General features: G+C 55.0%; 2 protein-coding genes across 2 annotated transcripts in view; one reads left to right on the forward strand and one right to left on the reverse strand.

Moving 5' to 3' along the window:
* NIBAN2 (niban apoptosis regulator 2) overlaps positions 1–19352 on the forward strand; it is a 46923-nt gene extending 27571 nt beyond the window's left edge. Inside the window, exons 3-14 of the mRNA XM_085320134.1 lie at positions 3728–3856; positions 4315–4420; positions 6121–6288; positions 10130–10245; positions 10367–10471; positions 12007–12169; positions 12711–12898; positions 13467–13622; positions 14579–14695; positions 15333–15440; positions 15861–15972; positions 16563–19352. Of these exons, the coding sequence (XP_085176260.1) occupies positions 3728–3856; positions 4315–4420; positions 6121–6288; positions 10130–10245; positions 10367–10471; positions 12007–12169; positions 12711–12898; positions 13467–13622; positions 14579–14695; positions 15333–15440; positions 15861–15972; positions 16563–17323 (2229 nt within the window). The 3' untranslated portion in view covers positions 17324–19352. The remainder of the gene's footprint in view (positions 1–3727; positions 3857–4314; positions 4421–6120; positions 6289–10129; positions 10246–10366; positions 10472–12006; positions 12170–12710; positions 12899–13466; positions 13623–14578; positions 14696–15332; positions 15441–15860; positions 15973–16562) is intronic.
* Positions 19353–19783: 431 nt separating this feature from the next.
* Positions 19784–23437, reverse strand: SLC31A2 (solute carrier family 31 member 2). Its single transcript, XM_085320053.1, has 3 exons — positions 22551–23437; positions 21523–21712; positions 19784–20823 (listed from the first exon to the last, which is right to left on the reverse strand). The coding sequence occupies exons 1-3, from the start codon at positions 22858–22860 to the stop codon at positions 20655–20657; spliced, it is 669 nt and encodes a 222-aa protein (XP_085176179.1). The 5' UTR covers positions 22861–23437; the 3' UTR covers positions 19784–20654.
* Positions 23438–27808: the final 4371 nt, after the last annotated feature.

A 27808-nucleotide genomic window follows, 5' to 3' on the forward strand; every position in this document is an offset into this window, starting at 1 on the left:
GTAAYGGCAAGTTCCTAATGCAGGGGGACTGAGCATCTTCCTCCTGGAGTTGGTAAGGTGGAGGACTCAGCCGTGACTTCAGTTGTCTCCACTCTGGCCAACCCCAACCAGACCTGGGATCGACCTCTTGGCAGTCCCAGTGCGATGAGTTATCCTGTACTCAGTGCCCGGTGGATGAGTGGCACCATAAACATTGCCTGTACTTGTGTGATTTGGTTGAGCGGCTGTGCTGGTGCAGCAAGGTTGTCACTGGCTTGGCCTGCTCTGCCAGGATGCTCTGACCGCTGAGGGACAGCCAAGCCTTTCCGGGAAGTGCCGTTGAAGCAGAGCCTCCCTTCTTCCTGCCCAGCACACAGAGGAGCAAACGGAGCCCATTCATCTCAAAGCTGGTTCCGTGCATGGCCGGGCAGCCTGCCAGTGCCACAGTGTCCCTGGAGAATGAGGCACAGTGGACTTAGTGTGGTGAGCCTGCACCAGTGCTGGAGGTGGATACTGGGAGGGAAGGGGTGGGGAGAGAAGAGGGAATGAGCTTTTAAGTTCATATGAGGGCTGATGGCACCCCTGGGACTCAGGGCAGGTCCTGGGATGGAGAGGACCTGTGCACGTGTAGGGTATCACAACCATGGATTCCAAGGAGCTGGGGAGATTGTCTCATCTCAGTTTGACTCTGYGCTCCCCTAATTTGGTGAAAAAATCATGGATGTAAAAAAGATGAAGGATAGTGCCCTGTTTGTCCTTGGGCAGAAGTTCTCTATTGTGGATATGGGCTTTGGGGGTTTTGTTTGTTTGTTTGGCTTTTGTTCTTTTTCCTTTACCAGGGGAAGAAATGACTAACTGGCATCCCTAGGGGTACTCTGTGCTCAGCAACAAACCCACTTTGGGATGAGAGGTGCAGCTGGCCATAAGCCTAAAGCGTGGTAGGGGCTCCTGAAATGTCAACAAGAAGCAGCAGTGATAAGAAAGTGTAAGGAATAAATGTGCCTGTCTTTAGTCTCTCTAGCAGAGCTTTTTACTCTTTGCCAGCCCAGGTGTCCCTTTTTGCATCTAGCTTGGTTGTGAATGATCGTGGTGGATAGCACACATTGCAGTGTTTGTAGTAGGATTTGGGTCTTCGGAGGTGCAAAGCTGGGAATTGGACAAGTGCCTTGTTTGTAGTGGCTTTGGGCAAGCCGGTGAACTGGACTCTTGCCTCTGCAAACTGGCACAAAGTGGGGACAGCTCTTGGGGCAGAGCAGGACGTCATACTTGCAAAGTGCTCTGAGATCTTCATGGGCCTCTGAAAATAATCACAGAACATCCTTTCTTTTCATAACAAACTTCTCTGCTTCTCCTGGCCAAGTACCAAAAYAAATATATCTAGACCTAGATCTTGCTGCTGACTTAATGATATCAAACAGGATGTGGAGGTGGTGGCTCTCCCCCACACCAGGTCCTCAGATGTGGTGTGGTTGATCCAGGCAGTCCAAGGCCCTCCATCAGCACGCTCACCTGGCTGCCTCCCTTCCCTTCCTAGCAATTTGGTGTGTACCTTCATGCCTGAAATATTTTCTCAGGGTGGGTAATTGCACCTAACTGCCCCCTCCTTGCAAGCGGGGTATGCAAAAGAGGGATGCGCAGAGGGAGTTGTGCAGCCACCTCCACATCTCCTGCGCAAGATGCTGCTGTGAGGAGTGAGCTCTGCAATCTGCTGGGCTGTGGCACTGAGCTGGTTAGCTGGAAGCCACAGGAGGGCAAAGCTGCTGCCCTCAGACTGCTTGCAGACTCCAAAACCAAATATCTGTGCTTTTTAAAGGCATTTTACAGCTGATCCTCAGCTCTGCACAATGTAAACTCTTGACTCTCTTACTTGCAATACTGTGCCTGCTGAGGACAGCTGCCCAGCCAGCCCTCAGTGAGATAACTTGCATTTATCTCAAATCTCTGGTCCCTGCTTGGCCTCCTGGCGGACTTGGTAGTCTGGTGACTCTGGATGAGTTCTGCCATTGCAGGTGCTGAGCCCTTCTGTGCCCAGCCAGTTTCTACCTGTGGTCAGGCTGGCACCTGCGGTTTGGGGGCAGCACAACCTGGAGGCTGGCACCAGAGGGAGGGCTGCTGTGAGGGCTACCCTTCCCCTGCAGCGTCAGATGTCAACGGCTACCTCCACGGCCTGTTTTACTTTGTCTCTCATGGTGCCTAACAGCCTTCGCTATCTGTATCCCTCTTGATGGCCTTTGGATTAGGACTTTGGCATTAACTCATTGCTCACTACCTCCTGTGGGATCTGCTTCACCCTTTCTTCTACCTGTTGCCTTTATTCTTCGCAAGTGCTTTGGGAGAGGGAATGGGAAGACGCTGTGCATGTTTTTTTACTAAACCAGATTTCTTTTAGCTCTCTCTCTAAACAGAAGGATACATTGGTTAGTGAAGTGGTCCAGGTTTTGGAGAAGCAAATGAGGTGCCTAGGTTGTCTGTATGAGCCAGCCCTGCCTCTGAGCTGTAGGGCTTGAAGCTGACAGCAGCTACAACATTTACACCTGTCTGGAAAGGAAAGAGGAGAAGAAAACCTCTTCTGCATGAGGATTCCTGCTTGTGTTAGGTGCACCATGCTCCCTCTTGGCATAGTGTTGTGGCAYGGTGGGGAGCCCAAGTTCTCTCTGTTCCCTTCCCTTGTGGTGGATGGGCATTCCAGGAGAGCTGGCCATCGACTGCTCAGACCCTATGAGAGCTCTTTGGCCTTGTTTATTTTCTAGGGATCATAAAAATTCTTGGGACGAATTCTTGGCTCATTCAGCGAGCCTGTGTTTGAGACAGCATAAAGGCTGCCTGCGTGCAGGCCAAAAAATGCTGGAAAGTTAGCAAGAGGCTACTTGGCCCATGATGGCCTCTGCGTGATCAAGGATGCGGGATATCCTCAGCCTGTTTGTCACTTGCCTGCCATGAAATCTTGAGCATTTAAGCATTGTCTGTTGCGAGGTGGCTTTTTTGTTTTCCACTTTCCTGTCCTATCTAGGTAGCATGCTAGGGCAAGACTTGATTGCTTTCTACAGCTTGCTACTGACACATACCTCAGTGGTACCTTCAGGTTGATGGTCACTATAGTGCAGTAATATGCAAGTTACCTCCTTCCCCAAGCATAAATAACAACATAATTTATGTTGGAAAGGACTTCTGGAGGGCTCTGGTGCAACCTCCCCCTCAAAGCAGGGCTAATCTCCAAGTTAGATCAGGTTGCTTGGGGCACATCCAGCTGAGCTTTGGATTTCTCCAAGGAAGGAGGTTTAACCACTTTTCACAGCGGAAAATGCTGCATGTGACTTGATTACTGACATGTGAGCAGCTACTGAGAGTTTTTCTATGGCTGTACTTGTAACAATCCTGCATGCTGTTATCTTGAGCCACAGATGCACCTATTTAGGCACCTAAATTTGAGATATAATAGGAGTTAATCCAGTCAGGAGCTCAGGGACCCTCAGCATACAGCTAGTGTGGATCAGTCCTGCCTTAGAATACATCAGGCCTCCTTGAGAGGAACCAGACCACCATAAACACACCCAGGCCTTCCTGTGGCCAAGTTCTGGTGCCCCTACACTTTGCTTTGTGCCCTCCATCCCTCTGAGATGCACAAAGTGGGTGTTGGTGACCTTCCAGTGCAGGACTGCAGCACCGAACAGGACAGTCCTGTGTGTTCCCCAGGTCCCCTCCTCTTTCTCCTACAACCCCTTCATGTTGTGCCACCCCCTCCTTGCAGGTTCCTCTGGAGGACCATGTCATCTACTCGGGCAACCTCTTCCAGTACATTGAGGAGAACAAGAAGTGGAGGAACCGCTTCTGTGTGGTCCCGCACAACTACGGCTTGGTGCTGTACGAGAACAAACTGGTGAGGACTCCCCCACTGCTCTGGTTTGCCAGCGGCCCTTCATCTCGCTCTCTCCTTGCAGGGCTCACAGGGTGGCCTTGCTGCCTGGGCTCATGGAGGGCCTGCTCAGCGAGGCCACATCCTCGAACCCACACCCTGCTGACAGCCTGATTTTGATGTAGGCTCTCAYGTGCCTCATGAGATCTCCTTCTGTCAAGGAGTGCTCGTCAAAGGCTGTTCAAACAGCTCTTGTGCTCCCCTGGCTCTTCCCACGCTCCAGCCCGAGTGAGCTGAAGTGCTGTGCCTGGCACAGATGGGGATTTGGCTGCTTTCTCCAGGCATCTGAATGAAGCCCTGCCTTCCTGGGCAAGGGCGCAAAGCCGTGGGACCACCTCTCTGGACCCTAGCATAGCTGTGGCAACATGGCTGTGCTTTCAGTTGTCCTCCCCAAAAATGATCATTGTTTTTTTTCCCCTCAGGCCTATGAACGAGTGCTGCAGCCCCGCGTGCTGGTGAACAGCGCTGGCTATAAGATCCTCACCTCCCTTGACCAGTACCTGGAGCTGGTTAACAGCAGCCTGCCTGGTAGGTAGCTTCTATCTCCTGGAGGGTAAGGAGGAGTGCTGGAGCTTGAGGATCCTCTGCGCTCCCGTGCYGGCCCGCAGCCAGCTCTACCCATGCCCCACGTGCTGTGCATCCATAAGGGACAAGCATGGGAGCTCTTTCCTCTTGGTCTCTCCATTGAGTTTTCCTTGCTAAAAGAAGTTAAGAGGATGGGGAGAAAGGAGCAGTGGAAGTGGCTGGCCCTGTTGAAACACCCACCCTTGCTTTCGGGGTGGAGGAGGGGGTACGCTGGTCCTCCTGTGCTGTGCGACCAGATCCTGGGCAGTGTTAACAGAGGCGTAAATGCCTTTCCGAAAGGACGGGGCAGCCCCAAGGGAGCCAGGCAGGAATCTGCTGAAACAGCTTATGGAGGGCAGAGAGCCCTTTGTGTTCGCTGTGAGACGTTTCCTCCAAAACCCAGCCGGTTCAGTGACCTCCCAGCGACACTGCAAAGCGTTTGTGCAGACCCTCCCTGGCTTGCACCGTAAGTGGGGCTATGTTGGGAGCCAGAGCAGGAGCTTGTGCGTGAGTCCGGGCAGAACCACAGCAAAACGCTGCTGGGTCAGGCCAGGAGTGCTGAAACAGCAACGTGGTTATGTGATGGGTTTTTCTATTTCGCTTCTCATTACTTTTTGGAAGGAGCTAGGCTTTTTGTACTCCTTTTGCCCCATGGGACGACGCATGGGAGAGCTTGGCTCTGGGGAGRAGATGAGGGGGTCTTGCGTGTCCCTCTTGCCAGGATGTTCTGTGTCTTCGGTAGCCCCAAGGAGTTGTGCCTCCCRATCCATCACAGTGAAAGGCCCCTTGTCCTGCAAACACTGAGGCACAAATCCTCCTGTTCCCCCGAGGCTGCTCTTGACCTTGACAATTTGAGGAAGAGCCTTGTTAACTCCCCAGCAGGAAATCTGCTTCGAGTTTGTTGGCTTTTCCTTTAATAAGGATGCTAAGCCTTCCAGATGTCTGCACGCCCTTTCCTTGTGGCTGCATCCGTCGGGACACTCTGCTTTTAATAAAATCCAGGGATGCCAGATGGGTTGAGAAMAGAGCTGCCCAATCCTCCACCGTCTACCACGTGGCAGCCAGGGGAAGCCCTCGGGCATCTTGGCCAGCTCCAATGTGCGCCAAGGGGGCTTTTCAGCCCTTCTCCCTGTGGTTGGTGGCTGTACTTTCATGGGAAGAATGAGGCCATCCTTTGGTTTTGGGCTGTCAGCACTGCTSTTTTGCTGGGCAGCCTCCCAGGGTGGTCCTTGATCAGAAGAAGGTGATGTGAGCCACGACTTGGCCAAGGGAGGAGAGATTTTCAAGATACACTTGTAGGTCTTCTCTTGAGGGAGTTCCCTTTTGAAATGAATGCCAAGGCCAAATGAATGCCGTTTCCCAAAGGTCAGGGAGGTGCTAGCTCCAGGAGGACAGCAAGTGGGAAGGCAGGGGGGTGTATGGGTTCACATGGGCACCCCTGGTGACCCTGCTGCTGCCCAGTGCTCAGGGCTGGCTGACCCCCAGCACTCCCTGCCAGGTGGCTGTAAGCCAGCCCCAGCCTGGCATGATACGAGCAGTGTCCAACTTGGCAGCACAGGTTTCCACAGCGTAGGGCTCGTGATGGACAAATCCCACAGATCCTGCAACTTCTTCCCGCCCCAGAGCACAGTCCTGCTCTTCAAGGTGTCCTTTCCCCCCGCCAGGCACAACACCCAAGTCTGGGAACACACCAATCCTGAAGTGTCCCACCCAGTTCCCTCTCATCCTCTGGCACCCTTATGCCCGGCACTACTACTTCTGCGTGATGACGGGGAAGGAGCAGGAGAAGTGGCGGGCCGTCTTCCAGGACTGCGTGCGGCACTGCAACAACGGTGAGGCGACACGGGTGATGCGCCGGGGAGCTCGGGGGTGGAGGGTGGAGAGGGAGTGGAGAGGGGCTGCGACTCGGAGAGGCAGCGGCTGGGTGGGCAGAGGATGGTCCTCTCTTGCACCCTTATTGGGAGCCTCTGTAGCGGGTGTCCTGCTTGGAAAAGGATACGTGGAGTCCTTCAGCTGGTGGGCTTTGGGCCCAGAGGGGACAGTTCGGTGGTGGAGAGGAGGAATTGCCCTCCAAAGCGAGGACAGCCGGAGCAGAGGTGCGTGCAGGAACCCSCGGGAGGCTGAGAGCTTCCAGACCCTTGATGCAACCTACCATCTCAGTGCAAGGCTTCGTCCTGCTGCCCCCAAAGAGCRCGGTGCTGATCGGAGTGCCAGGGCTGCCCGGCTTTAATTACGGGCCGTCGCTCGTGGCTGCCAGCCCTTTCTGCAGACGGCKAAGAGGCGCCAGCGTGGGGCGACCTAATGACTATTTTCCACCCTGGAGCAGAAAATATTTGGTAATTAACTCATCAAAACTCCAAGCCACCATCCTGCTCTTGCTCCTCCCGTGCTCTGCAAGCCATCTGCACCGTCTGTCCCGGCGGAGGCTGCCCACCAGYGACGGGCGGGTGGGCTCCAGCAGCGACTGCCACCCGTGAGCCCCGCGGCAGCGAGGGTGGCAGGACGACGGGAGGGTGCCGGCCTCCGAACGGCCAGGGTGGAGATAGACCCAGCCTCCTGTGTCATCGATACTCGGGCAAGAAAAACRTGATTTTCCTGCTTGGCTGCGGCTGTCCTTTCCGGGACGAGGCCAAGGTGTCTTTGGGGGGCAGGAGAGCACGTAGAAATTTCTCGGGTAATTTYGGCGGCGGTGATGAGCGCTGCTCAGGGTAAAGGAGGAACCATTCTCTCCTGGTAACAATGAAGCGATTTATTGATGTATAATTTCCCCCCCACACACACCCCAGTTTTCCTCCCCAGCTCTGCAGTGGGCAAAACAAGAGACGTGCTGCTGGGAAGCCCCTTGCAGCATTTACTGGCTTTGGGGCTCCCAGGTGCCAGCCCCTGCTTCCAGCCAGGAGCTGTGCCGTTAAATCTCTTTCTACTTTTCCAACTTATCAATCTGAGATGGAAAGAGTTACAGAAATGGGCTGTTTCCTGGGAAAAGATCATCTCTGGTGGAGTTTTTTTTTGACTTTTACAGACTATTTTTCTTTGTGAGATCTTTTTTCCCTTTTAAAATACAGGTTTCTGCCTGTCATTGTTCTTGCGAGGTTGAAGATAATGTTTCGAATCCAATCAAAGATTGTTTTGTTTTGTTTTCTTTCTTTTCTTTTTTTTTCAAATTAGAGTTTCTATTTCTGTCTGTGCTTGTGATTAGTGTGGGAATTTTCACCTGCCTTTTTAAGCATCTGTATTTTGGTAACAGAGCGTCCTTTAGGGACTGTGGCACTTGCTCCTTGGCTCTGSAGGACCGCTGCTCCTCAAACAGGGTATATTAAGCCTGGATTCACCCTCAGCCAGGCCTGGGTGCCCGAGATACCCCTTTCCTTGGCTGGTCTTGTTACACTGAAACCGTCCCTTACCTTAAACGGCACCGCGGCACCGGCGCGTTAGGTTGGAGCAGCACCAACCCCGCTTGCTGCATTGCTGCTCCCTGTGCTGGTGCCCAGTTCCCACTAATGTGCCCGGTGGGGCCTCTGGAGCCCTTTGCCCTTATTGCGGGCAGGGTGCCCAGTTTGGGGAAAAAAACAAGSAAATAAAAATGTACAGGTCTAACATCGCTCTCTGGTGTTAGGTATTTCTGGCACATCACGCTGTTGCCTGGGTGGCTTCAGAGCCTTGCAAAGGTAGGGTCCRGGCTTGGGCCTCTGCACCGGCCCCCAGGCAAGGCGGGCTCAGGGCAGTGCTTTATCAGCAGTGTATTACGAAGGAAACGCTTGAACCCAGCCCGCTGAAATGATATAGTGGCTTCTTGCAACAAATGCTATGGTTTCGCAGCCCCAGCCCTTAACGGTGGGGCTGGGCGCACGAGCGAGGAYGGGTCCCCACAGCCGGGCTGGGTCCTGTTGCCCCTGGCAGGTCCGTGCCGAGGATCAGCGACCCACTGCGGGGCCGACCAGGCGGCATCTCTGCCTTCCACCTGGCCCGGAGGACACGGCATGGCTGCGGTGGCTCTGATGTGGGGTCGAGCCCGTGGCCAGGTGGTCCTGCCCGGACCAACGCTGTGCCCGGAGCCGAGCTCCGAGGAGCCGCTGCAGGATAAGCACCTGCCGCTCCGCCGCAGCAGCTCCCGAAAGCACAGCCCTGCTCTGGCTCCGACTCCAGCCAAGAGCGTTTAGAAAGGGTCAGAATTCAACTTTCCCATCTGTTTTTCCCCCCCATRTATTAAGCTACCCCTTAGGAAAAGCTGCTTAGGCTTAGAGTTATATATAATCATCTTAGAGAAATCTGCCTATGTTGGAAAAGATCTGCTAAATAACCCGGGGCCCCTGCCTTTCTTGGGAAAGGGAGAAGGCGCTTTTGGCTGGATCGCCCTAAGGCGCCGCGCGCTCCAGCTTGCTGGGCGGTCTTGCGCGCCGGGGACGCGCCTCGTGCCTTCACCGTCCTTGCTCCAAGGGGGCTCGCTCCAGCGTGTGCCCCAGCATGGGTGAGGAAGGGACCAGCGGCTGCAGAGGCCCCGGGGCGGTGAGGGATCCCGAGCTCCGGCTGCGCTGGCTCAGCCTCTGCCCCTGGGCTTGAACCTTGCTGTTAGGCAGCGGCAACCGCGCAGTTCAGCAGCTGGACACCTGGCGCACTGCCGGCGAGGCGGCGGTGTGCGTGGGGCGTTTAATAACGGGCTCTGCTGAGCCAGGCTGTCCTGTCTGCCACCCTGTTGTCACTCAGCTTGAGTTGTCACGTGGTGAAGTAGCTCAGGAAAGGTTGGCCCCATCTCTTCCTCCTCCTCCTCCTCCTCCTCCTCATCTCTTTGGTCTCCAGGTATCATGGTGGGTCCCCAGCATGTTGTCCCCTCCTCCTGCTTTCTCTTGGGCTTTATCCTGCTGATGGGGCTGTGGCCCTTTGGGGGAGATTGGGGGAGGATGCCCGGTCCCCGTGGGCTGAGCCATGAGCCGTGCTGYGGTGAATCATGGCAATGAAATCTCGGTGGGAGTGAAACCGGCTGGAGCACAATACGCCTCCCCGCGGGGCTGGCTGCAGGAACCCTGCGCTGGCCGTGACTCATCCCCAACTCCTTTCAACCGCTTTCCTCTTCCTCCCAAACTGCACCACTTCCCGTAGCTCTCCCTTCCTCCAGCCTGCTCCAAGCAGCTCTGTGCCACCACGCCAGCAGGGCTTGCTGAGCTCCCAGGTCCCAATGCACCAGCGGGGCTTGCAGAGTCCCTGRTCCCACCATGCTGTCAGGGCTCACTGAGTCCCCAAGTCCTGATGCACCACTGGGGCTCACTGAGCCCYCAGTCTGCCGAACCCTTGGTCCAGCTGCACCATTGGGGCTCACTGATCCCCCTGGTCCAGTCCAGCCTGCACTCCTGGGTGCTTTCCTGTCCTGCATCCAGCTCTGGAGTGATGTTTCTCCAGATAAACTGTGGGCCCACAGAGCTGCTGGTGGGACTGGGGCAGGAGAAAGTGGGGCTCTGCTGCTCACCCTGCCTGGGCAGAGCCAGGGGCTTGGCCATGAGTCCTCCCAGCCCTGGTGACAGCACTGGGTTCCTGTGAGGGTTGGGGGGAAGTGGGGAACGCTTTGCTGTCATGGGCTGGAGATGCCGTGAGCAGCTRACTTGGGTGCCACTGGGCATGTGGCGAGGCCTGTTTTCCCCACCATGCTCGCTCACTCGCTGCCCTCCCATCCTCCCCCAGGGATCTCCGAGGACTCCAAAGTGGAGGCCCCAGCCTTTACGGATGCCGTCCGCATGTACCGCCAGTCAAAGGAGCAGTATGGCACCTGGGACATGCTGTGYGGCAACGAGACCCAGGTGAGGGCCCATCTCCTCCTCTGGTCTGGCACCAGTCGCAAGCCAGGAGGTGGCTTCCGGGATGGAAGACGATGGGTGGCAGGTCTGGATCACTAACACCTCCCTGCCTTGGCCCTCGCAGATCCTGAGTAACCTGGTGATGGAGGAGCTCGTCCCGGAGCTGAAGAGCGCCATCGGTCCGAGGCTGAAGGGCAAGGCGCAGGAGCGGCAGAGGACCTGGATCCAGGTGCGGGATCGTGCAGTGTGGCTGTCACAGCAGAGGCGATCCGGGGCCCGCTCGGAGCACAGCCGTGCCCCGGGATACACGGGGACATCCGTGCTTCCTCGGGGGTGCAGCCTGGCCGGGAGATGGGATTTCCTTCCCGTGGCCGGCTGCGCTCTCGGGATGCCGTGGTGAGCACGCCTTTCTGCTCTGCCCGCCGGGGCTCGGAGCCTGCCGGGTTTCCTGCTGCCCGCTGACTCAGCGTCACACCCTGCTTCGCCCCCTCTCCGGCCCCGGCAAAAGAAGCAGCCCTTATTCTTTGCTGCTGGGTTTTAAAAGCTCCCTGCTGTGGCAGTGTAAACAGCCATTTCCAGCACCACCTCCCTCTCCTCTTCGCACGCCAGCTCTGCCGCGCACGTCTGCGGTGCCAGCAAGTCCCCTGGGCGAGGGACGCGAGCGCTAGAAAACACACACCCCGGGCAAAGCCAGCAATGCGGCCTGTCCCRGCTATATTTAGCAAGCCATTTTTAGAACAGCGCAGGCTAAATCCAGCCCCTAAACCTTGCGAAAGAACAAATGCTCTGCAAAATTACCTATTCAAAGCCTAAAGCCAATAGAAAATTTCTACAAGGTTCATGACAAAGTTCCATTGAAGCAGCCTAAAATACACCCTTTTAGTAGCTTTGGCCTTAACAGCACAACTCTGGATTAATACTGGAAAACTTGGGAGCCTGAGAGATGGAGGGGAGGAACAGGTCTGCCTCCTGCCAGCCCTAAAATCCCAGAGTTTGACTGCAAGCTCACGTGAAGCCTCAGCGAGCCACTGCAGTCGGTGACGAGTGCGAGGAGGCTCTGGGACCTCTTTATCTGGGGGGTTTGGCTGGCATCTAACTGCAAACTCGCGTGCCTGATGCCTGAGTGGAGATGGGTGATATGCTGCAAGAGCAGCAGTGTATACCAGCAGGGATGCATCCTCTCTGGGAGTGTTCCCTCAGTACCCATGGCTGTGATGTCCCCATACCTGTAGGTACTGTGGGGGCTCTGGGGGGTGCGTCTCTGGGYTCAAGGCTGGACCAGAACCACCACATGCAGTAGTAGCAGCCCCCACACTTCTGGCTGGGTTCAGGGCAGGATTTGGACAAGACCRCACAGAATTACTGAATGTTTGGGGTCTTGCAGGCTGAATTCAATCCACAGCTTTCAAACGAGGCCAGCCATTATCTCCTACCCAGACTTGGAGCATCCCGCGACCTTTCTCTGCTGGAGGCAGGGCAGGTTTGCAGCCCTTTTCTGCAGATGGTGACAGTRCCCAGCTCTGTGCTGGTCAGGTAGCTCTTTGAAGTGTCTTATGCATCCTTGAAGGTTCATCTTGCCTGGCTTGGGAATCCCTGACCTGGAAGACCTCCTGCCAGACTACAAAGATGGATCTGGTCAGGGGAACGGTAATGGTTCTGTGTGTTCCCTCACTGCATCTCACTGTATATAGGGAAGCTAGTGGTCACTGGGCTGCAGCAGGATGCAGGAGATGACATGCTGACAGTCTMTCTCTCTCTCTCTAGATCTCGGATGCTGTCTACAGAATGGTCTATGACCAGACAAAGGCCCAGTATGATGCTGTTGTGACCAAATGTGAACTGGAACGTCCCCAGATGGAGAGCACCATCCGTACAGACATGGACCAGATCATCACTTCAAAGGAGCACTTGGCCAGCAAGATCCGAGGTACAGCCCTAGAGGATGAGGGCCCTCCAAACTCTTCCAGGCTGTGGCAGGCACGGATGGACTGTATATATATATATATATGCAAACAGTTACCAGTATGAGGTGAATACTACATTACCAATAGGCAGGTGTTCCTGGGATGGAGCATGGCTCCTATTAGGATAGCAAGTGGGATCAGGCAGTACAGCAGAATCTCAGGAGGAGAAGCAAGGAGCTGGAGTGGCCAAGATGCATGCACAAGGTTTGCATTTCTGGGCTGCAGGAAGAGCAGAGACCCAGGAGCTAATAGAGAAGGTGGGCAGAGACCCCAAATTAGAGCAGTGGGAGAGGAACAGATTTAGCATGGACTAGAAGGGCATCTGCAGGAACACCTTGAGTTTCCATGTAAATCTGGGAGAGGCACAGACTGATCCTCTCCTAGAAGGATTTGGGGAGAAGGGACAGATCTCATACTCTAGGTTGATTATGACCTGGAGTGTCTGAGGCTGAAAGGGCAGAGGAAGACACTTACTTACCATTCTTACTCCTGTTCTCTGCACAGCATTCGTCCTCCCCAAAGCAGAGATCTGTGTCCGTAACCATGTCCAGCCCTACATCTCCTCCATCCTGGAGGCTCTGATGACCCCCACAAGCCAGGGCTTTGCTGAGGTGCGGGAGGTGTTCTTCAAGGAGGTCACGGACATGAACATGAACATCGTCAACGAGGGAGGCCTGGAGAAGCTGGTAGAGGTGAGGCCTGGGGAGGTTTCTGACTGGCTGGCAGGACAAGGCTCAGGAGTGGAGGGGTAGCCCTGCTGCCATGCCCAGTAAGGACTGTTCTGTGAGATGGTCTGTAGGACCCAAGACAGAGAAAAAACAGTTCTCTATAGGGATGAAGCCCACAAACCCCTGGCAGTTCTGGCRAATGTTGGAAGTGTTCCTAGAAGGTGGGAACAGTGTTGCCAAGTCATGCAGCAAGACCCAGCCCTTCTGTCATGGGGCTCAAGCACAGAAGGTGGGGGGGGAGGGTACAGTCGCCCCTTTGAGCCATAAGCAGAGAAACCTCCACTCCTTTCTCTGCTTTATTGTTAGTCCCAGAGGACCTCCGTGCACCACCAGTGTCCACCTACAGCTTTGGCGGAGGAGCCCAGAGTGGCTGCACTGTCTTTACTGGCAGCAAATAGGTTCAGGACCCCAGCTTGCTGAAGACATGGGCTTAACCYGTGGCAGTCCAGGCTGCTGTGCCTGATGTGCTAGGGGATGGCCCCCAGCATGCAAAGAGGTTGTCCTGCTTGCTGAGCTCTTGTTCTATCCCCAGTACATGGAGAAGCTTTCGCACCTGGCCTTCCACCCTGTCAAGATGCAGTCATGCTATGAGAAGATGGATCAGCTGAAACTGGAGGGTCTTCAGCAACGGTTTGATGTCTCCAGCACATCTGTCTTCAAGCAAAGAGCCCAGATCCACATGAGACAGGTAGGATGGGGACAACGCTTCATCTGGTGATCAGCTGTGGTCCTCCCTTATATTGTCCTCTTGTGTCTTCCTAGGGATTGAGAGCAGAGGGTTGGAGAAGTCATGAGGGGAGGCACATGGGTGAGCCATATATGTGGAGACCAGGCTGGTYAAACTCTAGTTGCCTAGGCAGAGATTTATATCCATCTGAAAGCCCTTCGTGCCATTAACACGCAGCTGCCCTGCATGACATGTGCCAGATCTGGCTGTCCCCCTTGGTGTGGAGCACAAGCAGGGGAGCCCGAGCCACACAGGGGAGTCTATCACATGCAAGGAGAGAGCCCAGKGATGTACAACAGTGTGGGCGACCCTTGCAATGTGGCAAGGTCTGTACTCAAAGGTGCCTACCTTTGAGTAAAGAAACGTGTCTAGCACCGCTGACCCGTTTGACCTGCCTCTGAGCCCACAGGCACCAGCAAGGCTGATAGCCCAACTACAAGGCCAGGCCCAGCTACACCTAGACCAGGGTCCAGAGAGGGGATGTGAACCAGCTTTGGGTACCCTTTCTCCTCYACATCAGCACTTTTGGGTGGGTCAAGGCAGCAGAAGGGTAAGGGGCCAGGACTGCTGCTGGGGCAGATCTGGGGGCCCAGGAGTGGTGGGTGCACCCAGCATCCCCCAAGGATGCACGTGGTGCTGGGAGACACAGATGAGCAGGCTGGTATCAGTGTACCAGCCACTTGCTGAAAATGGCTGAGCCAAGTCCCCCCAGGCTGATGCCCAGCCCCAGTACTCTTGGTTCTTCACATGGTCCTCAAGATGGAGGGTACAGATGCTGCAAGAAGATGTTGTGGGCCTTGCCAGTGTAAAGGCTTGTCTTGGCATCATGGTGCCCCAAAGGAGGCCCCCCTCCCCTTGCCATGGCTGGCCACCTTTGGGGTCTCTCTCCAGTGCTGATGGTGTGCCTCTTGTTATAGCAAATGGACAACGCTGTGCACACGTTTGAGACCCTCCTCCATCAGGAGCTGGGAAAGCTTCAGGGCAAAGACGACTTGTGCAAGTCAATCCAGCGCATCCTCGAGCGAGTGCTCAAGGTGAGGAAGGCAGAAAAGTGGCATGGTGGTGGATTGTGGGTTGTCCATGTGGTGTATGGGTGCCTTCTTGAGAGGTGGCATTCATCAGAGGGCTGGGAGCCTGAGAAAGAGGTCAGGAGTCACATTTCTGATTATAACACAGGTTTTCAGAGAAAATATTTCTGTACATTGAGACTGTTACGTATTTTGCTGAGATTAAGGGCAGGTGGATAGGAAAAACCTTGAGGAGGAACCAGATGCCTTTGATTCCCTCTGACCACATGTATATGTCAACATAAAAGCCACTCCATACTGACACAGGCCCAAATGCTTCTGGAGAGAAGAAATGAAGGAGCTGGGTGCTGCCCAGCTCAGATGTCCCTGTGTACTAGACAGATGAGGAATGGGAGGACAAGAGGCAGAGGAACCACACACACCTGTGAGAATGGGTTGGGGGCCAAAAATCCAGGGTTTTGTGATTGCGGCTCCTCCATCGGGGCCTTGTCRCTGGCCCTGGATCCTAAATGTGTAGGTGCAGCTGGAGCTGCTAACGTTCAGCCTCGAGGCAGCATGGCAGTGGGTGAGAGCCACAAACTGCCTCTGCCAGTGTTGTTCCCCGTGGCATTAACTTGACCCTGCCCTCTTGCTCGCCTTGCAGAAATACGACTACGACAGCAGCACTGTGCGGAAGAAGTTCTTCAGGGAAGCCCTGCTCCAGATCACCATCCCCTTCCTGCTGAAAAAGCTGGCACCAACCTGCAAGGGGGTAAGAGCCAAAGAGGGGATGGAAGGACCCTGCTTGGAGAGGGGGGGGGACACAACCAGAGCTGAGCATCCCCCTCTCTCTACGGATGGGCCTGATCTCTTCCGCTTCTTGATCTAACTGGACTTGAGTTGGTCAGAGGTGGGAAAGCAGCCTTAGTTTAACATGAAAGATTATATAATCAAGTAATTGGAAAGCCTTGATGGTGCATTTCCGAGCACCTCCACCTTGCACYCAGCAAACCCAGATTTGCTGCCTGTTGTTGTTCTTTGGGGTAGTTGAAAGGCTGTGGCCATGCCCACTGGGAGGGTGGTATTCCCCAGCCCCGGTGGGTTAGAGCCCAGCATCATGGACAGGCTCCAAGGCAGATGTCACTGGATCTGCTGGGCAGGCAAACTCTGATTCACCTCTTTTCTGCGGCAGGAGTTAGCCAAGTTCCAAGAGCTGATCTTTGAGGACTTTGCCAGCTTTATCCTTGTGGAAAATACTTACGAGGAGGTTGTGCTGCAGTCCGTCATGAAAGACATCATGCAAGGTAGGCGATAGGGCCCTGCAGTTCCAGGGTGGTAGGGAAGCCTGGACCCTGGTCAGCTCTGCACTGTCTTGGAAGGGGAGGAAGTGTGGGATGAGGTCCTCTGTCTTCCGTCCAGGCAGTCCGTCCAGCTCATATCCATTCTACTGTAATGGCCTTCTCCCCACACTGCCCCCATCCAGGCCTGGTGGAAACATTCACTCTGTCTTCTCCTACCCTGCCTGGGGCCATCTGCCAAGCCCCATCCACTTCCCCATGCCAAGGCACTTGGGGCAGCCTGCCTCTGTCTTCCCGCATCGTGTACAGCTGCATTTCCCTCTGTCAGCTGCTCTGTGCCCTGTTTGTCGCCCGTGGGCATTTCATGAGCTCTTCATTAGAGGCAGGGCATGCTCCCAAATCTCTGCAGCGACTGCAGCTGGCCGTGGCTGCAAGCCAGGCACAGAGGCAGCACTCAGCCTCGGGTACCTACATGCTCACTCTACATGCTAAGAAGGCCAGGAGGGACCCTGCCACATCTGTGGGCTGCCCAGGGGCCCCTTAAGCACTGCCCTGTGTAGGCAGATCATCTGATGCCTCTCTCTGTGCTGTCCCAGCTGTGAAAGAGGCGGCCGTGCAGAGGAAGCACAACCTATACCGTGACAGCATGGTGATGCACAACAGCGACCCCAACCTCCACTTGCTGGGTGAGGGCATCCCCATCGACTGGGGAGAGGAGTACAGCAGCCAGTCCGACACCGAACCGGCTGCCGACAAGCGCCGCAGGGCGAARCAAGTGGTGTCGGTCATCCAAGATGATGAGGGGGCTCTGCCTTATGAGTCAGGCACCGAGGCGCTGATGCACCAGACCTCCCAGGAGGAGCACGAGCCAGAGGAGTCGGACCCTCAGGCAACATCAGGCTCCCCTGGCAGTGTGAAGGAGATCCGGGAAATGCTGGAGGAGGAGGTTCTCAMGGAACCCGCAGGCCCTGCTGGTACTGAGGCAGAGGAACAGCTGACGAACGGTACCATCATCACCCAGGAGAGCAGTACCTCCAAGGAGCCRGCAGTGGAAGAGTCCAAGGAGGCCACCTCTACAGAAAGCTCTGCCACGTGCGATGCACCTCCCCAGAGCCTGGCCAGCGTGGGAACAGGGATGCRCCGTGCCGCACCGGCAGTGCCCACGGCCCTCACCGAGCCCGCTCCCTCAGCAGCCGAGCAGCAGGCCAATGCAGACAGCCACAAACCCAGCGACAAGGAGACAGGAGAGGTGGTGTCAACACCAGGCAGCGAGTGCAGCCCGGAGCCAACCGAGCCGGCCGCCGCGGGCAGCGTGGGCACGACGGAGAGCGGCGAGGCGGTGCAGACTGAGTTCTAGCCTGGCTGCCTCCGCGTGGGCACGTCCCGGGGCGCCAAGGGTGGACTGGCCTCGGTGACACTGGGAGTTTGGGGGGAGGGTGGGGATGCTTGTAGGCTGGTCCGGTCACAGCGCTAGGACCTGCTGCRTTCTCGGGGTTGGAGCCCAGGGCTCTGGGAGAGGGAGGGGATGGGAAACACCAAGACATTACTGCCTAACTGGGAAGGGAGTCTCCGCTGCTGTGCGTGGCTGACCAGAACCAAGTGGTCTCACTGGGTCAGGCTAGGGGGTTCTCCTCAGAGGCCCTCAGATCAATGTAGGGCATCCTCTGCACTCTGCTCTATCCTTCTTCTGTGTTGTTTTCTTCTTTTCTACTGCAGAGATGCTTTAGCTGCACCCCTTGACTGAGCCCCGGTGCTGGGGGCTGCCGGGACGTGGGAGTGAGACCCACTTTGACAGCAGGATGGGAGTCTGGGGCTGGGCTGGCTTTGCAGGGTGCTGCCTGGGCATGCAGTGTCTCGCCACGGCCAGCCGCGCRGTCTGCTTGGCACGCCGGGCCCTGGCCAGGCCAGACCTGTCCCTCGCCTCAGGATGGGCAGGAGCTCACCTTTGGCTCTTCTCCTGCCCAAGCCCATGAGGTTTTTCCTGGGAGTCTCCCTGCACCGGCAGCCTGGCGGGAATGCTCCTGGAGCCAGCTAGCTGGGGAGCACTGAAGCACACGTGCCCAAGGGAGGGCGTTTCATGGACAGCTTCCTTCTCCCCTAAATAGTGCTGATGGGGGAGAGAGCTGCAGGAGGTAGATGAAGAGCCTGGCAGAGGGGTCTGCAGAGGCTGGTAGAGGAGTGCGAGGCTTTGCAGAGCGTGATCAGGGGAGACGAAAGGTCTCGCAGGAGCACGGAGGAGGCCAGGAGGTTTGGGCCAGAGCGAGGAGTATGACTGGTTAAACAGCAATGCTTACAAGCTTTAATTGCCACTCTAGGAGTGTCGCCAGAGGTGGCCGGGCCACGGTGTGCAGCAGCTGGTGGGCACAAAGCCCCCTGCACCGAAGCTGCTCTTTCCCAGGAGCAGGGCTGTGCCCTCCAGCTTGCCCTGAGGCCTACGCCTAGGGTTTTCTAGCAGCTACTGAAGGCTAACATGAAAGCTTTTTTGTGGAGGAAGGTGTCACTTTTCCAGCCTTGCCTGGAAGACTGAGCTGCTGTGGGTGGCCCCAGGTCTGGTCTCTCCGTGCGCTTCTTGGCTGGGATATGCAGCCTTTCCATGGATGGTATCGTGGTCTCATCCAGCGGAGCTCCCTGAATTTTTCCTGGGCTGTCTGTGTCTTGCAGGTTTTGGCAAATACATGATGCCCTTATCAGAGATTTGTTTGGGGGAAACATTTAGGAGGCAGCCAGCTTTGGTGCTCCACAGGCTTTGGGGAGCCTGAGCAGAGCCAGACGGTAGTTTTTATAAGATGAGCCAGTGACCTCCCTGCGCAGGCAAAGCTCCTTGTGCTGCACTCTGCCCTTTGGGGACCTCATTCAAATGAAGTGTCCTCCAACCACAGAGAGAAAAAAAGCAAGGGCCATCAGACCAGTCTCCAGCTGCAGGTGGGGCACTGCAGGGAACAGCTCTGCTCCCAGAGCAGCTCGCCCCGGGGCCGCTGCCAAGGGCAAGGTTCACGAGTTGGGGAAGGTGAGAGGATATTTGGACACAAACTCCATGTAGCTATGCTTAAAGCATGTGCGAGGTGGTTGACGGGACTTGGCAAGACTCGCAACTGGGCTGCTGAGACCACAGTTGTGTGCACAGTGTAGGACCAGGAGCCCGGCTCTTCCCCCTGCTGCAGATAATCTCGACTTCTGCGTGTATTTTTTTTAAGTGCCGTTGTTTCTGTCTTTGAATGGGGGACGCCCGGTCTAAACCACTTGGGGAGGCCCCGCCAAAGTGCCTTGCTTTGGGAACTTAAAAAAACCCTGTCTCTTCCAAGATATTTTATTAAGAATGTTATACAAATGTTTAAAAATATGCTTATAATAATTAATAAAAAGGAAAAAAAAGCTTTATTTAAAGTCAGAGGAGACTCTGCTTGTTCCCAAACAGCTCACTCCCAGCACTGGGCTRTGAGATGGAGGTGCAGAATTGGGGCTAGCATTGGGGGCAGTTTCTGCAGCTCCAGGGCTCATGCAAGACCCATCCAAGGGCGAATGGAGTTGTTTTATGCAGAGTCCCAAAGCGTGCCACAAGCCCCCCCTGTGCTGTGCTATGGTGGGATGGTTGCCCTTTATGCAAGGCAGCACCTATGGGAACTCTGGTGATGGGAACTGCTGGGGAGAGGACAGCTCCTCCAACCCTACCCAGGTGCAGGGTTATGCAGTAGAGGACCCTCATGGGGTGGGGGGGAAATGTGGCTGGGGACAGCATCGCCTGGGTGCTGTGTCACGTCTCTGAGGCATCCCTACAGCACCTCTGGAGGTGACATCCACACAACACGAACACAAACCAAAGTGTTGAAGTGCTTTTATTAAAATGGGCATCTCTAGAAAGAAGCAAGAGGCACCCAGCAGCAACATCTGTTGCATCGGCATTGCCGYGCTGAATGCGTCAGTGCAGAGGCACACCCCAGCGACAGCAGCTCATCTTCAGCTACATTGGCCCTGAGGTGCTAAAAATGAGGTGCAGAGGTGAGTCGGAGTCCACCCACATCTCTGCCCGCAGTGCAATGTGCATCTGGGCATGCTTGCGCATGGCTTGTTCTCCGGGACCCCAAAAGGCACAGTGTGAAGGGGCTGGTGGGAGACCTGCTCTGCGCAGGCCAAGGTCTGCACGCCATAACCCCTCTCCTGCCCCTCCCCAAAGCTTCTCCTTCCCTGAGCATCTTATAAAGACAAACTGAGCATCTAAGAGCCAGTCAATCCCYCAGCCGGACTCGCTACCCACTCAACTTGCACCCTGAGCTGCGGTGGGTCCCTCTGTCCCATGACTAAAGGTCTCCAAGATGGGGATGGCCACGTGGCCAAGGACAGCATGGTTGGTGGGGAGGGAGTGTGGCAGTGCAGCAGAGCAGTAGCAGGCAGTTCAGTTGGGATTTTTCTCCCCCTGAGCCTTCCTCCCCACCTCAGTCCTGCCRTCAGCAAGGGTCACAGCAGGAGGTCCTTGGGCTGCTGTTCTGCACAGCAAGGGGACAAGGACAGACCCAGCAGAAGTGACAGCAGCTATTTAAGAAAAGTAGAAGATAAGACGTCACATTTCCTCTTGACCTCATCTCACTTGCAGTGGTGGAGGCCTTGAGCACGTCCTCCAGCATTTTCAGCCACGTTCCCAGGAAAAGGGCTGCCTCCCCACAGCGGTGGCAGGGGGACGGTTCCCAGSCCATCTAGCCCATGTTGAGCAGTGGGAACACCACGAAGTAACCAAGTGCAGAGCCCATGATCACCCCGAGGAAGATCCAGGCGTTGTAGGACATAACGGCCAGCATCACCATGTAACCCACTACCACCTGTATCACGTGGAGCAGCGTCTGGCTGACATGGTACAGAAACCACCTGTTTGGGGAGGAAGCAAAGCCCCATTAGCAAGGGGATGATGCAGTCCCCGACGCAATCCCTTCTCTTCAGCATGCAGAGAAGGATCAGAGCCCAGGAACCAACCTGCAAGGCGCGAACGGCAGTGCAAACAGAAACCGATTTCTAAGGGCTGAATTAATGAGCAGCATGTTATTAACAAGCTGGTATTAAGAGGAGCCTCAAGCATTGTCTGGGATTAAATACAAAATGAAAATGCCAGGCCTTGACTCAAACAGCTCGTGCTGCAAGGGAGACTCCTGGGCCAGCCTTGCTTGGTGTGCCTGCGCCAACGCGCTGCTGCAGCAGTGCTTGTCCCCGTGCAGGCGGTCACGGCGCTCCTGTCCTTCCCACTGTGCCCACGGTGGCTACTGAGGGGCTGGGAGCATTTAATACACCAGAAAAATTCCTAGAGCACCTTCTGCTGTATTACTGTCTGGAAGAGCTGGGATACTCCTCCAGGACAAGGTGCTGAAGCTATAAAGATGCTTCCTTCTTGGGARCACGTTATTCCACAAATGCCTGTTCACAGCATTTTTTTTTTTTAATATTACGCTCGCCCACAGGCTCTACACCCCATCTCCAATTCAGTGTGGCGGCTCCCCCCGCCCCGATAAACCCTTTGGCCCCTGCCCACAGGACCGCTAGCAAGGTGAAAGCCAGCTCCTGGGTGTACGTTACCTTCCCTGCGTGGTGCCGTGCTGCCTGCCGCTGGTGTCAACGGCCCCTTCATCCTGCTCTGCCAAGGACTCCTGGCTGAGGCTGCGCGGGATGGCCAGCATCGCCCGGTGCAGCACCTTGGCCTTGCCGATCTTCACGGTTTCATAAAGCACGGAAAGCAACAGGATGACGAGCACGGACAGCACCATCCCTGTAAGAAGAAACCTCCTTGGCTGCCCATCTCCCACCAGACAGAGGCTGGAAGGTGCATTTGAGGGGATGCAACAGAGCGAGGTTGTTCCTGTAGCTTGGTCCTTCAAAACCCATGGTATGATAGGACCTTCCCATGCAGCGCTGCAGGGCAAAGRGGCCAGAGGGCAGGGATCCAGCACTGACTGCTTGGGCAAGTCGTTGGATAGGATGAAGGGAATGGAGGTGCYTGGAGCACTCCTGAGATCAGAAATYGGGCTGGAGCAATGGGCAGCATGTTTGTAGCGTTGGAAACTAGGGTATTTAACCAAATCCAAGCCACCACCCTCTCCATTTCTAAGATKCGTTTGGGGAGCAAGCTGCTCTGGAAAACAAAGTAAGTATCTGTGTTTATACTCAGCAGGAACATGGGAGTTAAAATATGACTTTGGGAGAAAAGTTTAAAAAAAAAAACAAAAAGAAATGGAAAGCTGAGACCTCTTATGCCACTGAGTGAATGGGAGACTTGGTTTCAAAGCTTAATTTGGGTCCAGGAGCAGACAAGCCMATCAACATCATTATTTTCTCCAAAAAGAATAGTTTGGCATCTGTTGAGAATCTGTATCTCATTAGAAAAAAAGGATTGCATACATTTTGTGGTAGGAGGTYTTCTTGTTCATTCGGGGTTCTGCAGGACTGGACCTGCAGTTCTGAGCAATGTCTGGTGCCACCCCAACGCCCCGGGGAGCGTCTGCCACGACCCCGATGGCAGGTGAGGAGAGCTCCTCGCTGGGTGCTGTGGGCTTGTGACGGCATGGGGAGAGCTCGTTCACCCTGCTGCGTTGGGGCTAGTGGCCTACCTCCGGGGCTATGGACGCTCCAGAAGTCAAAGAGCAGCACCACCTTATCCGAGAAGTAGAAGGTCATCTGAAAGAGATGTGGAGAAAGRGGAATACTAGGAATGAGGCTCAGGGTGACAGAGGAGCAGCATCCCCCTCCTCTGGCACTGCTGAGCTCCCGCTCTGGACATGCACTGCAAGCACACCAAGCAGCAGATGTGGTGCAGCAGCCTTTCTGGGTGTTTTGTTCCTGGACAGGAAAGGCGTCTGAAGGCCAAGCAGGGGTTGGGCTGTATCTGGATTTCCTCGTCAGCAACTGTTTCCGCTCCATTCGGTGTGTCACCACCCTGGGCTCTGCACAAGGGGAGCAGAGCTGCTAAGTGAGCCTGGGGAAAATGAGGACACATGCCTGAGTCTCGTAGATCTTCAGCTGGGCGATGCAATTACCACCCTGCTGTTCTCCAAAGGCTGCTGTACCAACTCCTACAGCTGCCCAGCCACTACACATTGGGCTGAGACCGGCACCTCTCATAGCATGTAACTGACTAATGGTGAAAGATGGAAAAACTCAGAGCAACATTTTCCTTGTCTCCRGCATAAAGCCTAGGATTTGGGAACCTCTATTGATCCGTGTCAATCTGGCCCTAACCCTGGCTATCTCCACCAGGAGAGGCTGTGGTGCAAAGCTGCTTTTGAAGCCCAGCATGTGGCTACCTGGTGTGAGGAGGCCCCATAACTACGTGGTTAAAACTGTAAACCAAAAACTGCCCACGTGTGAGCCAGGTGATGAAGGTGGTGCCCAACACGAGAAGCAAATGGCCAAGCAACACTATCAAGCTCCACTGCCACTGTCTGCCCCCCTTCTGCAGCTCTGGCAATCCCACCCAGGGACCAGCCTTTTCATGCTCACAAACCACATGAAGAATGTGCAACTTCTGTTGAATCTCATAGTGCAAGGTTTCTTCTTTTTTCTTCTTCTTTTAAATGAGGTTTGCTTCTTTGAGCTGAGAACTTCAAAGGGGCAAATTCCAGTGCTGCTTGGCTTTGAGCTGCGCGTGGTCTCGGTGAGCAACTGAGGCTTTGATGCTGCCTCGCACAGGGGGCACGGAGGTGAGCGTTAGGGAGCTCACTGGGCTCTCCGCGGGTTGGAAAACAGCAGCTCTGCAGCAGCCGCTTCCCCCCTGCAAACAGCCAGGCCTAGACAGGTCACCGTAATGAGCTGCGCGTGGGGAATGTGGAAGACGATGCCCTTGGCACTCATCAGCACTAAAGCTTTTTTAAGTGTCAATCCAGTCCAAGAGAGCCTTGGGGCAGGAAGAGGCTGCAGGTAACGCTCAGGCTTTGTAAGTAAGCTGGCRCAGGCATGAAACCTGGATGTTGCTTATTTTCTGCCCCATCTCGTGCATTTGCAGGCTAACCTACCTGCCGACCTGGGACTTTACTGGGAGGGTTAATCAACTTAATTACTCAAAGAGGGAACAGCAGTTGGAGGCTTTTAGGTGGCAACCAGCCTGCTCCACTCAGCACAGCTGGATTGTCTGTCCTGAGCCTGCAGCCCTGCTGCCTTTCGGGTCACTGGGTATAGGAAGGGTGTCCACGGTGGTGCTCTCCTGTGTAAGAAAAGGCAGGCAGAGGAGAGTACCAGGCCCACAACTGAGGCTGGGAAAAACCCGAGGCCATGCCACAATTGCATGGGACACAAAAAGCTGTCATGAAGCTCTTCCCTACCAGCCAGAATAAGGCACGGGGACATGACGGAGCCAGCAGGGGTGGTGATGATAAGCTGGGGTTTTGCCAAATTGCGTAATTTTTGTCCAGTTTCTGAAATCAGATGAGGAACTTTGGTGCTGCTACTATGTGCACATATCTTCCTCCACAGAGGTGGGTCAGCTGAACCACTTGAGCTGGCCAAAAGGCATGCAAACTGGGCATGGTAACACTTTGACTTCTAGCAAGACCATTTGTACCTCCAGCAGTTCTTTCAGCATACGTCTGACTAGCAAGAAAAAGTCTGAATTCTCCCTGGTGACAKGAACCCAAGACTTCACTAACCAGCACATGGTGTTAGGACTTCAGGAGGCCTGAAATGATAGGTAGGTGGGATAGACACAGAGGCTGATGGATCGTGTCTGATGCCTAAAGCAAAACTGGCTTGTGGTTAAAGTAGAACTTGAGGAACCCTGTACTTGCCTCTATTTCCACAAGTTTTTGTTACATTGCCTTGGTAAGCTGCTTCATCCAAAGCCAAATACGTAACTGCCTGATTTTACCAGAGCAGGGGTGTCCCTTCCAGGGAAAACTCCCYGGCAGAGGCGGTATCAGTCCCAACAGTGTTTCTCTCCAACCTAGAAATAAGGCTGCCGTTGTTTAGTCTTATATGAGGTCTACTCAAGACCTACAAAGATATTAAATCCCCTTTGGACAGTGACACCACTAGATTCTCTCTTGGAATTGATCTAAGGAGATATCCAAATGACCCAAAGCAGGCATTTAAGGGAAAGTTAAGAACATGCATGTGATATTTGCTTTAGGTCTGTGACTAAACTCTGTTTTGAACCATTTTACAGTGCATTTGAAGCTGAAAAGAGATTTACTGTGCTGAAATAGGAGGTGAAAGTATTAGCCCTTGGCTCTTCTCTAGCTAAACCACCTACACAGCCRAGGCCACAACTGCCAATTCTCATTTTCTTTGCCACAAAAACGTGTTCTAGGTTTTTATCCTCCCATTTGGCAAGCCTCTCCATGTAAAGATCCTAGTGGGGTMTCAGCACAGGTCCATACTTAATGCCTGGCTAAAACACAGAGGTGGTGGCAGAGGATCTTATCCTCCTCTTAGGAGGAATTTCCCTGCCAGGCCTAGTCTGAGTTAGTCATCTCGAAGGAGGTACTACCCTCAATAGAGACCTGGCTCTTCTTGCGTATAGCTGCAGAGTTACTGACACGAGCAGATGAGCCACGCTTGCATGGGAGACTACSGGACCTGCCGGAGCCAGAAATATCATCCAATAAACAGAGGTATTCATGCTGCAAATGGGCGCTAATTACACACTCTGGCCACACAAATATACCCAAAGTATATTAGCACGTGCAATTGGCTCACACTTTTAAGCTTCCTTTGGCAACAGATTTACGATAATTAGCCTTTAAATGAGATTATATTTCTCCCTTGCATGCTTCACCCATTGATCTCCAGCRCTGTGCAACGAGGAGGCAGTGCTGTTTTGGGGAAGCAGGAACCRAAGGGATTTGCTGAAGCTYTTGCTGCAGCCCGAAGCCAGTTCGRCCTTGGGCCTTTGSGTGCTTAGCGCAACTGTGAGGCCAAAACGATGCTCCTTGGGTCAACAACCTCTCATTCCTCTCTATCAGGTAGATGGGGAGCTGGCTTGGCCCTGCACAGTTTACAGCTGCTGATTCAGCCCGTACATTGGGGAAACACCCCCAAAGCCTCTTTGGCAAAGGCCATGGGGACYGAGCTGCCCTGAAATCGGTGCCTGCCTCTCCCATGGGGGGAGCAAGGCTTAACCCTGGTCCAGCAAGCTCYGCTGTTATGCAGCAGCACATCCCTAAAGTGACGCTATAATGTGATTTTTAGGGGGACAACAGCCATGCTGACTGCAGCCAGCATCCWGATGTATGAGATATGGCATGTGAAGGTCAAGAGGGCTCAGTCATAAAAAATATCCCCCTTTGCAAGAGGTGAGCTAAGCTGCCAGGGTGAAACTCTGAAAGGTAGGACCACAGAGCAAGGGCAGAGGGACTGGGTCCTGTCCTCACCAACCTGCAAATGGCACTTGCGCAGCACTTCCAGCATGCAGCTGTCTAAGGCTCGATCTAGGTGCCTCCTTGGCATGTTGCATGTATTTATACATGTAAATAAGGCTGCTGGAAAACRTCCTGTGCTGCACCTGCTCTTGCACAACGGAGCAACTGAATGGCTTAATCCACCACAGTCTGGGTCGCTCTTTGCRACCACATGAAGAGCACTGTCTCCTTGGAGCATCTCGAGCTGGYCCGACCAGAGCAGAGCTGCAGAGCCAGCCACACGCTGGCTCACGTGCAGCCCCAGCACCCGGCCAGGGCATCCCACGGCGAGGCTGACCAGCCGCTCTGGTTCTCCACGCCCAGCGAGGCTCCTGCGAGCCCAGGCTGCCGGGGCAGAGCCGCAGAGGGGCTCGGTCCCCCCAGGGCTGAGCGTGGCCCATGGTGCAAGCCACATCCGGACTTTTCGGGGATGCAGCTGCAGGGGCCTGTGCCAGCAGATCTGGGAGCTGCTGGGACACGGTAGCAGCCAGCACCAGCCTGTGGCTGAGCTCACTAAATGAAGCAAGACTTTTTCAGGCGATGATTTAAAGCCTGTGACGGGAATAGAGCTCCCGCAGCAAGTTTCTGCCGTAGCTCCCTGCCCACAACAGCCTCTGCGGAGGCGACGGCGGAGCCACCCGGGTGGGAACGCGGCAGCACGAGGCTGCGAGGGGCAGATGAACKGCACAACACGTGTTCGGCTCACCGGGGCCACTTCTGCTTGCAGGMTCTCTCGCAACCCTAGCCGCGCCGCGGAGGCAGAGCACGGGGCCAAGCAGGAACCGGAGCGAGGCTCCTCGCAGGAAGACGCGCGGCGCTGACGGGCAAAGTGAATTACGGTGCTGCAGCCTGTAAACAACACTMGTTTGCACAGAGATTGGGGTGCAAAGCAGCGTAGTTGGAAGGGGTTGATTGAAATTAAGCAGATTTGCTGTCATCTCCCCTCCCCGGCACTGGAGAGGAGGAGGAAGGGCCTTGCCAGGGGCCGAGCAGGGCCGTCCGGGTGAAGGGGCTAGGAAYGAACCCTCTCCAGCTGCTAAGAGAAGCAAATCTTGCTCGGGGTGGCTGGTTCAACAGGACCTGGAGGAAACGCGATTAGCTCGCGGGTGTCACATCAGTCCAAAGAGGGAGCGCGGGCCGGCGGCGAAGAGCAGCCAGGAAATCCAATTTCGGATGCGAGGCAGCGCGGTACGAGCCTCCCTCGCTCCGGTTCCCTTCCCGGAGCGTTTTAAGCCCCAGCTGGAGAAGCAGCGCGGCAGCTCCCGCCCGCACTACCCCTCCCCGGGACCTGCCACAGGTTACAGCGATGCTAGCTGCCAGCTACAGCAACATTAGTGAAAAGTTACAGCGCGGTTTACCAAAATTGCCCGGAGTAAGAGCAAACCGACGCGGGTTACAGCCCTCGCCTTCGTGGGTTTTGTTTGTTTGTTTGTTTTTGTTTTTGTTTTCCCTAGCGCACCTGATGGCCGAGGACCCCA

Source organism: Rhea americana, unplaced genomic scaffold, assembly GCF_003343005.1.
Source record: "Rhea americana isolate MKP2758 unplaced genomic scaffold, rheAme1 scaffold_61, whole genome shotgun sequence".
In the NCBI taxonomy this organism is placed as follows: Eukaryota; Metazoa; Chordata; class Aves; order Rheiformes; family Rheidae; genus Rhea; species Rhea americana.